Below are 13,874 nucleotides of genomic sequence, written 5' to 3'. Positions count from 1 at the left end.
ATTTCAATCACAGATCTTCAAACCATTAACCAAAGCTTAGTGTCCAAAGTCCATTCGCTTCAGATAGCTTCAGATACAGAGAAAGAAAATAGCTATGTTTGGAGCCACAAGAAACAACGCTGAAAAACATCCATCCATAATAATCTAAATAATCGATCATATAAATCAGTACCAGTTATGAATGATCGTGCAACCCTCATTATCAAGCCTTCTGCCATCCGAAGCAAAAGTAGTGCCAATGTCTGGTCCTACCTTCCACCGTGTCTAGCAATAGTTATCTGCGGCTGAATGTCGTGCATTCCTCCGACGGCAGCGCGTGCGTCTCAGCATATCCATTTCTTACCATTCCTCATATGGTAGGATGGTTTGTTTGTTCCAACTCGCCATTCATTCCAAAGTAATTTCCACAAAACTAGGCTATAACGCCAGGGACGAAGAAGGTCCTTCTTGTGTCCGTACGGTATCACCAGCACCATCTCCGGATCTCGCCCCATGCAGAAGCCCATCCTCCTCTTCACCTTTAGAACACTTTACTGCAGCACATTGTAATTTGCAGATCATAAAACCCAGCTCCAGCGCTCCAACTCTAACATAGTGACATTGATATTTTATGACCTTGACTTATTATGGTCATCTGGCTAATATTTAAATCAACGTTATGGCTCAGTCCTCCACTTACATTGGTAGGATTCTCGTCCCCCCTCTCTCTCCCTCTTTTTTCCCTCTCTCTCTCTCTCTCATTCCAGTCTCTTCTTTTCTGACGTAGAAGTATTTTATAGAATCACGTATAGAATCAAAATCCTCTTTGTTCGCGGTTCAATTCGCGTTTGCATCTCATTGAATCCAGTAAGTGAGTGAAAAATATCAAATGGTCAAATTGTGTAGTGGACATAAAACCATTGTACAGCTGTAGGCGTCAGTTCAAAAGTACAATATCCCCATCGCACAAGCTCATAATTAACATTTTCTTTTAAAGTACGTTTAATTCTTGGCTAATTAATGTAAATACAACACAAACCACCACAGTTAAACGTTGGTATAATTATTTGTATGTGGCTTTCGGCATCTTCAAGAGGGTATGGCTGATGACTCTTAAAATCACCCCGCGTAGATTGCTCAGATGAATATCCTATGAAGGGATCTGAATCTCCACAGCTTCTAGCACTGTGTCGAACCCGCAATTGATCTGTCTGCACGCAACTGCGATGCTCTGCTTGAGCTAGCGACGGCGCTCACGAGTCAGGTACGTGTTGAGCCTGGATTTTTATTTCTCCATTCGAAGTGTCTCGCAAGCGAGTAAGGTATCGATATATTCTTTCAGATTTTGCTATTTGACTAAGTGTGTTGGATTAATGGCATTAAAAATGGCTACTAAGATATGGTGCAATTTACAACACCTACGTTATATTGGAAAATACCTTATGCATGTGCGACTATTGCAAGTACAGGATGGTATTATTTGTGGTGATCGTGTGTGCTAATTTCATTATCGTTCTACTATTATAGAATGCATTTAATTACAATTAAACTTATTCAATCCAGCTGTAAGATTAGGTGAGACGTATTGCATTCATAGATGGTATAACTAGTCAACTTGTTATAAAGATTAAATCGGATTAGCAAAACTAGACAAAAAGCATTACTTATTATGCTGTAATTTAATGTAATTTATATTTTATTTTGGATTAAAGGACAGTGTGGATTCTTTTGTTTACAATAAAAATGTAGTCAATAGGGGAAAAAACTAAACTAAACTAAAACTACAAGAATTCGTTTAAATGTACAAATTGGGAAGAAATAATGGAAGCATTTTTCTTTTTTTGAAAATGTCTAAATAAAAAGATCGTCGTGAAGGTGGGCGCGTTTAGTTTCAAAAATGTAATGCGTTTGTTTTTTAGAACTAAGTACAGCCTCTGCAAATCACAAAGCAAATAAACTTTTTAGTTTCTTAACGAATAAATACACTCGTATTTTGAGTTATTATAGGTGTATTAAAGTTCACGAATGATAGCAAACCGATACATTGCAACAACAAATGATGATTGGGTGATGAGTATAAGTGTATAAAAAAAGAGAAATATATATATATATATATATATATATATATATATATATATATATATATATATATTTATTTATATATATTTATAAATAAATATATATAAATATATATATATATATATATATATATATATATATATATATATATATATATATATATATTCACGCACATACGTGCCTACATACATTCATGCGTGTGTATGTATACATATATTATATATTTTAAATCTCCTTCCAGTCGCATTCTGTGTCTTTTCACAGAATCAAACCCCAAGTAAGTTTTCAAATTTACTAAAATAATAGGATAAGAGGCTATCTGCCTCCGGCACATTATGAGCTTACAGCTGCCGCAATAAGATCGTATCCAAGACTGCATTAACGCATTCATTACTATGGAGTCGTGCAGCATTGTTAATATGGTCACAAATACGTGTTCTGCAAATTTAAGAGGTGTGTGAGTCCTGGGGATTAGATGCCTGAATCCAGCATATATTTACAGAACAAAATTAAACGTATAATTCTGTCAACTACTAAACTATAGCTTTAGGCAAGTGAAATAGGGAAAATGACAATGAAGATCCACATGTAATATTTGTTTATCTGGTTAACGATGATTCAATATGTTTCATTCATTTAGTTATATATCAGTGATAGCTGTTTTTGTAGAGTTTGCAGGTGTTAATAAATGTGCTTGTGTGAATGTCTCATCCACAACATATGCATTGCAATTCATTAAAGTTTGAGCTCTGCACGTTTGGCTATGGTTTAATATGCTCATGTGTGTGATTTAAATGCACGGTTCGAAAATATCCTTATGTTGGTAATTTAAAGAAACTACTTTGCAGAAAACTCTGAGCACCTTTATTGTCTTCTCTTTAAAGTGTTCATGTAAACATGTGTTGCCTGGCAGTTTGCAGCCAGATGAGATTCAAAATTAACACATTTGCTCCCCTACTATTTCTCATCAATGCCAGGTTCAGACATACAGGTACTCACTCCTGAAGGATCGTCCTGGTGTTGTGAGCCGCAGTAGTCAAGCGGTCTGCATGGGCAATCCATTTCAAAAGCGATCTGTTTTTTAAATCAACTTTGGGCGTTTTCCTGCAGCAAACCCACAGCTTTGAGCGTGACAAATAGAGGGAGCAGAAAGCTGTGCCACGTGACTACAAGACCAATAGGCGCTTGGAAGTGGCATTGACGAGCTAGACAGAGGAAGACGTCATATGGTCAAGTTGTAAGTTTCAGAGCTTTTGTGCGGGGCAAGGGCGCCACCGCGAAGGCCAAAATGTGTAACTGCAGCAGAACAGACAAACAGAACATAAGGACAAAAGCACACACATTAGGCTTAGTTTCACTGTCTTTATGAATTAATAAAGAACGTACAGCTTGATGGCAAGTGACGTTACAAGCAATGTAAATGTCTCTTTAATAAATGTATATCTAATTTACAAAGTTTAAATTTTTAAGGATGTCTAAGAGCGATGCGCTTTGTCTACACAACATACCGACAATAATAATGGAGACCCAAAGCTAAACCATACTTTAAAATGACAAATATTTATTCCAGTATCATGTTACAACCTGGGTAGTATGCCTATAAATATGTACATAGTAAAATTCAACTACAGATTGCCACATGCATTGCATCCTATTGCATTAAAAAGTCTAAAAGTATTTAATTTTAAATGTAGTTTTGAGAATACCTTTTAGTGTACCTAAAACACTTTCACAAGTTGTAAGTTATTATTCACAGTATTGATTTATTTCTATATGTTAGTTGTCCTAATGAAACAAAAAAGTCTCAGAAATAATACTAAACTAAACAAATGAACAAATGAATGAGTCTATTTGATTGTTCTGTCATGATCATTTGTCTCAATGTCAATAATGCAACAAAAATTATTATTTCATAGGCCACACAAATAGCCTTGCATACGAAAATAGTGTCTAGTGTGTTGAATTCAAGAGAACTTCCAAAATCAAGTGTTGATAAATCTGCCCTCTTAAATTGTTTTAAGCTTGCCAATTATGTTTGTCACTAAATAAAAGTGCAGATTTCTTCATTAAAATTAAAAGATGCAAGAAGTAAAAAAAATAAAACGATACAAACAATGACGAGGCTTAACAAGTATTTTTCAATTGGATTGTACATTTATATGTTTACAATGATCAATATAAAGACAACACAAACGTTTTAATAAATGAAAAATGTTAAGACAGATCAATTACTACGTTTCAATGTTTAACCGTTTTTAAACATTTTTTATAAGATTTTATAAGCGTTATAAGTGTTTTCTGCTCTTTTGACAAATTTGTCTTTTCTTTCAGACTTGACGAAGTATACAGGAAACGCCGATTCTGTAGAAAAACAGCACAGAGAATCAAGCTCGTCATTCCTGCACATCCACTTTTCTTTTTTCATAAAATTTTGTGCCCTTCTTTATTCTTGTTTGGCAGGGAGTTTACTGGATTTTGGCCTAAACTCTAGAGGTTATAGTGCTGACGTTGTTTAATGCTGTTATTACACCAACTGAATTATTATTTGCACATGTCAAACTGCAGAAAAAGTGGACTAAACCAAATATTAGTTAATTAATTTTATTATTAAACGAAAATGTGACGAATCGACGCAACTGAAATACACGATAGCTGCACGCTTGTAAACCTACTTTAAATATCGCCTCGTCCAAAAACATTTTAATTTTTTTTCTATTTTATAGTTTTATTCTACATAATTTAAACAAACCATCTGCACTTTACGCCTTTTGAATATTTCACGATCAACTGGCCAATAAAATGCATTAGAATTTCTTGACATTAAAAATATATATATTTTAGGCTACTTTTTTTTACATTATTCAAACGTGTCAAACGGCGGCACACGAGCACAATATGCTGTTTTTAAATGTAATTTGTATTTTTTGTATAAGTGATTGATTCGGTTGGATAATGCAAATTACATCAAAGCATGTTTTGGAAAAGCCTAGCTCGTGCACAGTGTTGATAATGTTTTGCAAAGACAATTGTTTGTCTAAACCCTAACTATCCTAAATCTCTTAAAGTCTAAATTTTAAAATATACGTAACACGCGTTATTGCGAGAGTAGTTTTATTGTAATTAATACGCCGCTTGCATACACGCACATGGATCCCATTGTGGTTTGAAGTATTTAATTTACTATATGCTGAGTTTTCTCAAAAGCTTTTAGGTGTGATTATATAATGGTAGACCAATTGAAAATAACCAAACTCCCAGTAACCTGTAAAACGCTGACATTGTGTTAAGCTGAAGACACAGTAAAAACAATTTATAGTCCACTAGATTCCACTGTGATCAGTTAAAAACGTCATTTTAATGCAATGTTTTAAAACAATAGCATGTATTCCAATATACACATCAAAACAAAATAGTCGAGCCATTGGAGAAACTACAATGCAAAATAACACAACAATTAATAACATTGATACTTTTGTTTAGGGAAATAATGTTTTGAACAGTAAACAAATCCAGAAACAATTATTTATGACTGATTTCAGCAAATAAATGCCATACTGTATAATACAATATGGAACAATGTATGACCAGAATTGCTCCAGTTTCTGCAGCCCAAGGAAACCACTACAGGGCAAACACAACATTGGAAAAGCTCCTGAGACACTTCCAAACCGTACTTTGGTTCTCAGCCTTTGTATCTAAATGGTTTAGCATGACTGAGGCACAAAAAAGAATTGCATGAAATAAGCTTTCTTTTAGGTAATGAGAATTAGCAGACATAACAGCATATGCACAAAAGCATTCCTCATGATTCATTCAAACAAATATCATAACCTAAAATCCAACTTACAATTTATAGGCGTTCAATTTCAAAGACAAATCACTGCACCTCTAACCCTCGATATTCCTCCAAAACTAGTAAAGCAGCTCCGTGCTGTCCTCTTGGCACAATAGCAGGTCTTGCTTATCGCAGAAGAAGTGTTGCCTTGGGGCAACCAATCTAATCTCATATATCAAGCATATGAAAGTACTCTTTTTCTAGGCTCTAGAGCTATCACTCAATCACTCACGGTACTGTTTAATGGCTCCTCCCTTACCGAGATGTCTACAACATTAGTGCAGTTATGTGCTACAGTTTGAGTGACACAAGACACCACCAGCGAAAATATGCGATCCCAGCTGGGGTCCACACGGGGCTGTCTTATAGGCAGAAGCATCCAGGAGGAGGCGGGCTTAAAGGGTGGCCTGGCAACCTGATGCTGGTGAAAGAGTACATAGTCATGAAAACCTTGGGGCCAGGGCCAAGGTTTCTCTGCAGGGAGTGAGTGAGCATAAAAGTTTGAGATTCTTGATCTCTCATTCACTCATTTGTACACACGCAAACAATCAACCTCCTTGTATTGGTGTACTTTTTCTGGAACAAGGAATGTTTAGTACAGAGATCCCTTAGAGTCAGATTTAGGAGAGTCTGTGTGAGAAAATCTCGACCACAAGGTTTTAAAGATTTTGTTCCAGGATGGATCCTAAACATCTTATTATTAAAGCTATTATTGCCTACTATGATTACCAAACACTGGGTTGAAAGAGTGTATGTTAAACTAATTCTCAATGCAAAACGTCATTATAGAACTGATAAAACATAATTCCTACTTACTAACATTCATGGAATTCATACAAACAACTACCTGAAATGTATGATTCAAAACAAGTCAAACTTAAACAAAACCTGTAATAATTTTGCCCACAGCCCCGCTCCTCTTACCACCACAATGATTGCTTTACAGTGTTATTTAAAGTAAATACATGATCCATTAACCTTATATGAATGTTACCTAGATGTTCAATGACTTCTTGTGGGAACTTCAATCTAGGCTATTGCCATTTGGCCAACCGGCCCATGAAGTCCAAAAATTTTGTACACCACAATCATATAGATAGATCTACAATAATTTCAATGAACTCTGCAGTAATCTACTCAAACACATGTACTTCTGGAAGCACGAGGGCTCTTTTAACTACATTTCTACTTGTTTACTGTGAGGTTTTGGGGAAACTAACTGACCTAAACTAATTTGACACCCTATTTACATTGTTGAACATTGTTGTGAAGTTGGTACTTTACACTTATTGTTTTTTTTTGGTGATTAAAATTTCCAATCTGCTCTGAAATGAATCGTTACTACTTACTGCCATGAAATGATCCCCACTGTTGACTTTTCCTCACGCCTCTTTCCTCTCCACTTTCTTGCTCTTTTCCCCCATTGGTGCTTCACACGTTCAGTGCCCATATTTCCGGGAGAGTAGAAGCCTTTAGATTGGGCTTTATGACGCGGGGTTAAAGGTGCTGGCCTTGACTTCACGGAAGTTCAAAGACAATTTGTGTGTTGGAGAAGCTTGGACCTTGAGCAGATCATGTGATCTTCTCTGTATTTCCATAAAATGCGTGACGATGAACGAATCTACTTAAAAGTCTTTATTTACAAAAGACATTTTATCAAAAACAAAACGCCTGGTATCAAAACCAGCTAATATTTCTAATTTCCACAATTCTAATAAGTCTCAAATAAAGAAGAGAAACGGTTGGTCTGCCACCCACAAACCATGCATTTCAACCACATTACTGTGAAAAACGTGACGCTATAGTGCACCACATGGCTAATTCTGTTTACAACCAGGCCAACGAGAAATATGCTGGGGTTTTAGGTTGATCACTGTGCAAAAAAATCTTGAAAATGGGAAATATTCGTTTTCCCCAAATTCAATCTCGATATCTAGTTTCTTTTACGGCGGAAGGAACCTCGTGCCTTGGAGCAGAAGGTGCAATTAAGAGAAGAAAATACCATTTAGTGCGGGTGCATTTACGACAGTGTCTAGACTCGACGTGTTTTCAAATGACCGCTGGAAATTTCTTTTAGTGCCCACCCTTAGGAGTCTCCTATAGACTTTTAACACACACGCGCACACACACACACATATACACACACGTGTTTCTCTAGGCTATATGAGGGTCATACCTGGGCGCAAACCAATTCGCCCTCTCGAGTCCGAGCCTTAATTCTTTGCAGACGTTTCGTTTCCAAGACTAACTGTTCTCCTGCACAAGCCTGACAAATTATGAATCAAGCCTTATTAGCTGTAGCTCTTTTTTGCAAAACAAACGTCTCTACGAAGCACGCGCTGGTGACTTTTCACGGTTATTGATTTGCAAGAGGAAACAGTCTCTGATTTTCCAATTATAGCAGGCTGTACTGGCTTTAACGCTTCTTTATGCTTAACATCAATCTTCTGATCTGGTTCTGATTAGATCTATCAGCTCTGTTGGTGTTCTTGCATACATTTAGTACTCTCCAGCTACCTCACACATGCTTTGTATTTAAATTTGTTATGAAAATCATAACCGCAGAATTCATAACAGATCCCCATCTTACGGATGCGAACTCCACAATACAGCTATGTACATGAACAAGAAGTGGTAATAAATAGGTAGCATAAATCTAGTCACTTTTGTAGACCTGAATAAAATGTAATTCTCAGACAAATGTGATTTGGCGCAATTTATGAACTTCCTTTATTTAGTTTTTGTTACATTCTTTTTTTCACTGTTGATGCATCTTTCCTCAATCGCTTTTCTCCTCTTTTGACTGCATAACATGTAAACAGCAAGCATACACAACAGCTTACAATGGTGTAGAAATAGAAAACCCTGCAATCTTCATTTCTTCTGCCATCCAGTTCTCTATAGTGGATAATTAAGTGGAAAAAACTAAAATTTAAAGAAAATAAAATTACATATTTACAAGTAGTAATACAACACACATGGCGACAAAGCTATTGCATAGTGTCTTAAAGAAGGTTTCGAAGAATTCCCTGGCGAATAATTTGGCGATTTCGAACTACCCTCATAAATAAAGAGAGTCTGAAGACTGACATTATACAATAATTATAATAATCACAATCATATTAATGATATATCAATATTTCAATACATACATGTGAAATAGTACTATTCTGAAAATTAAATGGTGCGTTGCATTTTGAATTCACATGATTAAACTATATGTCAAGGGGTTCGAAAAGCATATTTTGTTATTTCGTCGCTTGTAACCGCTTGACAGAATTGAATCACAAACCATATAGCCTACAGTACTGCGCAAAGGAAATAGGCACGTATGATAATTTGAACAATAGCTCTTTATCTGGGCAGCAAGTGTTTATTTGCTCAATAAAATAAACATATTGGAATAGATGCAAATATCATTAATAGAGGGTTACCTCACTGTGTTCATTAGAACATATCCAACGCTAACGTCATGGGAGTATTATTTTGAGTTTTAATCCAGCACCTGGTTTTACCAATGAATACTTCTTTATATTACCTGGTGATGGACAAATGACCTTATCTTTATCTTACTTATCTTTATATTACCTGGTTACCTGGTGATGGACAAATTCGCGCTGGATTTTGTTCTTCAAAGTAGCGCAGAAGATATCAGCTACCTTATATTACTGTTTTTACTGTATTGTAATGTATTGATTGTAAAAGAGATATGGGTGAGAATGTGAAGAACCTTTTAAAGGTATAAAGAAATGGCTGTAAATGTTCTTTGTCAATTTAAAGTGTCTTCACACTCACATCTTTCACTACTTTACAGAAATTTTTGATTACATTAAAAGTGGTTAATCTATGGCATTGCTCAAATAACGTGGTTTTATATATAACGTTTAACAAGCAGAAACACTCCGTGATAAATGCCGAAATAAATGATTTTAACTAATGTGCTTAGGTGCCTTAACATCTGCACAGTACTATGGGCCTCTATATTCAACATACTGATTATGAAATGACAAAATCTCAACTTCAAAGCGCCTTCACTTGATGCAATTGACCGCCTTTTCCTTTTTCACGTGATTCCCCTGTTCACACGCTGTGGTTCCAATAGTACTTGAAGTTGGTGGTGTTATAAAGCAACGTACTGAATGAACAACCTACTATTTGTCCACGAAGTCCGAGTACTTTCAGTACTTTTCTCCATTGCTGGCTTCATTATCACTCGTTCACTACCTATGTTTGGAAACGACACTTCCATCATTCCCAGTTCACAAAAGTGGATTGCCAGAAAAATACTGCAAGCGATCTCGGCTTAACTTCTTCTCCTTCATCCGCCGGTTCTGAAACCAGATTTTGACCTGTCGATCAGTGAGGTTCAGCATTCTGGACAGCTGCAGCCGCTTCTCTTTGTTAATGTAAACGTTAAAGAAGAACTCTCGCTCAAGTTCTCGGATCTGGAACTTGGTGTACGGACATCGCTTTTTCCTCGTTCTTGGGGTACCTTAGAACAATTTAAGACAGAACAAAAACAGAGGGCAAGGTCAAATGCGTTGAATAGATCTACCCCCATAAACATGAGCCAGCAGGAAGAAGCTGCAAAGAACACACACATTGCACCAATATACGGAATAAATGTGAATTACGCTTACACGTGTTTCTAATATTGCTGCTCTCTTCGTTATAATAAAGCTAACAGAGCAAGTACACAGTGGATGGCGTGGTGCGAACATCACATTGCTACATTTTCTTATTCCCATTGGTCTAAAAACACGTTGCAAGCAAGCTTTTGCATCGATCTTGGCTTGGACAAAACATTTTAATATATAGTCAACTAGATTTGATTGTGTTTTTAGCAAAGTAAACAAGCTACAACACTGCATGGATAATTGTATTACAGCGGCATAACCTTGGCTCATTATTATGTATAGTGACTTTCAATTAAGATGCACAGATATTTTTATGATATGTTTTGGTCGTCGTGGTCTAACATACTCAGAATTTAATAAATACATTTTCAAGCTCCTTAACGCACAAATCACAAATTAAGTTGCACTGAGCGTCTAATATATTGGTTCTCATGTTATAACAGCATTAACGTCCCATCTTCTATCATCCTCAGTTTCATGAATCACTGGATATCTAATAATTCTCAATGTTTTTGAATCAAAAAAAGCAAACAAATATGACTATGAATGGTCAACTATATTGGCTACATAACCCTGGCCATGCTTCATTGTCCCTTTCCTTATTATTTTGCTCAACAATATTTGTAACAGTATTTGTCACATTCAAGTTCAAAAAGAGGAGTTCATACATAACTCAAAAAGGGTTATGTATTTCCAATTTTGCAAGTGAAAGTACAATGGTCTTTCAATAATGGTGTATATTTTTCTTTTATATTTTGTCACAATAAAGCTAGATTTCGTAGATCAAAAAAGTTGCAACAGTAAGTAAAATACAACTGCTTTAGCAAATTATTTGGAAGTGTACAACTTTACAATCTAAATAACAATATAAATAACACTCGGATAAAACGATTAAACTGCTTGATTTCCACGAAACCCTTGATATTTAATAATTTCCAATGCATTTTAATCAAACATATACAAATACCATTCTGCATGACCAAATCCATTATAGCGGTATAACCTTGGCATTGGCACATTATTTCTTCGGGCATTCATAGTTGCTTCAAATTAAGATGACTATATATTCTCAGTAACGTGTGTGGAGCGAACACTGAATCTCATTAATCCCATGTTATAATGAATTATGTGAACTAAGTTATGGCATGAACATCCCATTCCTTATTACCCTGCACAATAATACCATCTACATAGCTGTATCAGCTGTAGCTGTAACAGTGGTCATTCTGTAGTAGCCTACACATCTCAGAAATAAAGGTGATACAAAGAGTTGATGCCATAAAGGAACTACTGAAAAACACTTCTGGTATCATAAATAATCCGTTTTTGTAAAAGAGATGGGCGATAGTCTAAATAACCTTTTAAAGGTACAAAGAAATAACAGTAAATGTTCTTTACCAATTTACACACTCACATTTTTCACTACTTTACAGAAATTATTTTTATTATGTCAAATGACATCGCTTAAATTCATCGATTCATGCATATTTATTTTTAAAAAAATGTAATCATATTTGAACACAAAAGGTGTCTTTCTTTGTTTTGTAACGAAAAATGTTTTGAAATGTTACAGATTTTTCTAAAACAATTGTGTCGTACTGGAAGCACTTTGATGATTGAGCATGGTTTATGTTTTGAAATATTAGCAATTAATCAACTTAAAATCAATGTATGAAATGTTTGTTTGTTTTTGTTCATATGCAATTATTACTATTTTGATTATTTTAAGCTAATGCCAAACGGACATGGAAGCTGCTGAGACAGATATCCTGCAGACCATTTTCAAGCGAACCTCGAATACCCACAGCAAGAGCACCAACATGAAACGTGAAGCCACATAACTGCTTTAAATACAATCAGCGAGCTGTACCGCACCTAGGCTTAACTAGCCAGTCATCGAAAGCACTGTTCTGCCCAATTGCTTTTTACCCTCCACAGCACGGCGAAACATCCCTTAAAAACGCCTAGCACAAGTTCACGATCAAAGTTAGCATTTGTCACAATAGCTGACTCTTAAAATTTCACAGACTCGCGTACAGCCTCGCCTGTGTGTAACGTATCGTTTTTTCAAAGCGCTTTCCCATCGTAAAAATTCTTCTCGTTGGAAGAAAGAGCTTTTGTAGGTTATAATAAAATCCTTTGAACGCTTATAAAACTCCACATAAAACCTGACCGACGAAACGCTGGGCTTGTCCCTTCACCCCTTCCCAGCTGCGGATACCTACTAGAGTGGTCGTTTTTGCACGAGCTGTCGTCTTTTGTCCCCGTCGAGGAGGCGCACGAGCCCGGCGTCGTGTTCTCCTCCTCGTTCTCCGGGTTCTCGCTTTCGCGGAGGGCGGCTGGGGGCGCGTTTGACGACGCCGAGTCCGGCTTGCTGGGGTCGCCCTTCTGCTGAGCACAGTTCTCCAATGAGCCCCCGTCCGGTCCGCAGTGGGCGCCATCGAAAAAGCGGTCGAAGCCCTGCGGCAGGACATTATTCTTGCCCACGCCTGAGTAGAAGCCCGCACCGGGGTGGTTCGCACTGGGGTGGTGGTGGTGGTGGTGATGGTGGTGGTGGTTGTAGACACTTTCGTTCTTCATCAGCATTTCCGTCATGGTGGTGGTGGACGATGGCGGAAGGCATTCCCTGTGCACCAGGTCCTCCCCCGTGTAGCAGGACGCGTAGTTTCCCCTGTGGTGCCACTTCCCAGGCGGATCCAGCCCGTACGACACGTCTCGAACTGGCTGTACTTGCGAGAGGTTCGTGGAGTACGGGTAGGTGATCTGGCGCGAGTGGGCCTGTGGTAGGAACGAGGAGACTGCAGAAAACTCGGGCACGTAATAGGTGCAGCTGGGGAGGTAGAGGTTGGAGGCGCAGCCCGCGCGCTCCCCGAACTCGGAGCTTCTCTCTTTTCGCGTCTGGGAGCAAAAGTTGCCCAGATTGACCGAGTTAAACATCGTTGTAACCCCGCGCTCCTCGCGCGGATGACCGCAGATAGATGTTTTGGATCCCAACTGCAGAAGGGGAAAATTTGGGCATGCGAGATGACGCGCTTTCCGTCTAAGTCGCCCGTGTAAGACACGTGATCGAAAGTAGATATTGTCGTATATCAATTTGGAAAGCTTACATGCGTAGGAGTGGTTCACTTAGATATAGGCGGCTCAAACGATTGGTTTTCAAAGCCCGCAGAAACGTTATGAAAATCAGCGGTAATCACTGCACTTTTTAGCCCCCCTGAAGTTCACCCATAAACGTTTCAGTCAAGCGAATATTATGGCACATGCGCAGTGTTGTAGCTACGGTGCATATATTCAGCACTATCCACACGTTCTTCTGATACGTATATATATTGTCGTTGTCACAA

The 13,874-nt window shown here is 37.4% G+C and overlaps 1 protein-coding gene across 1 annotated transcript; it reads right to left on the bottom strand.

Moving 5' to 3' along the window:
* Positions 1–8,732: 8,732 nt before the first annotated feature.
* Positions 8,733–13,467, bottom strand: hoxc11b (homeobox C11b). Its single transcript, XM_072666068.1, has 3 exons — positions 12,756–13,467; positions 10,170–10,385; positions 8,733–8,791 (listed from the first exon to the last, which is right to left on the bottom strand). The coding sequence occupies exons 1-3, from the start codon at positions 13,465–13,467 to the stop codon at positions 8,733–8,735; spliced, it is 987 nt and encodes a 328-aa protein (XP_072522169.1).
* Positions 13,468–13,874: the final 407 nt, after the last annotated feature.

This window comes from Salminus brasiliensis, chromosome 21 (genome assembly GCF_030463535.1).
Source record: "Salminus brasiliensis chromosome 21, fSalBra1.hap2, whole genome shotgun sequence".
Taxonomy (NCBI): Eukaryota; Metazoa; Chordata; class Actinopteri; order Characiformes; family Bryconidae; genus Salminus; species Salminus brasiliensis.
The sequence above is the reverse complement of the archived record's forward strand: the minus strand, read 5'-3'. Positions and strand labels throughout refer to the sequence as shown.

Bases quoted from the DNA above. Each gene is read 5' to 3' on its own strand.
- hoxc11b (XM_072666068.1), bottom strand. From the start codon at position 13,467: ATGTTTAACTCGGTCAATCTGGGCAACTTTTGCTCCCAGACGCGAAAA. The intron at 10,386-12,755 runs GTAGGTATCCGC...AATTGTTCTAAG, and splicing joins GTGCAAAAACGACCACTCTA to GTACCCCAAGAACGAGGAAA. The intron at 8,792-10,169 runs GCAATCCACTTT...TATCCACTATAG, and splicing joins TCGCTTGCAGTATTTTTCTG to AGAACTGGATGGCAGAAGAA.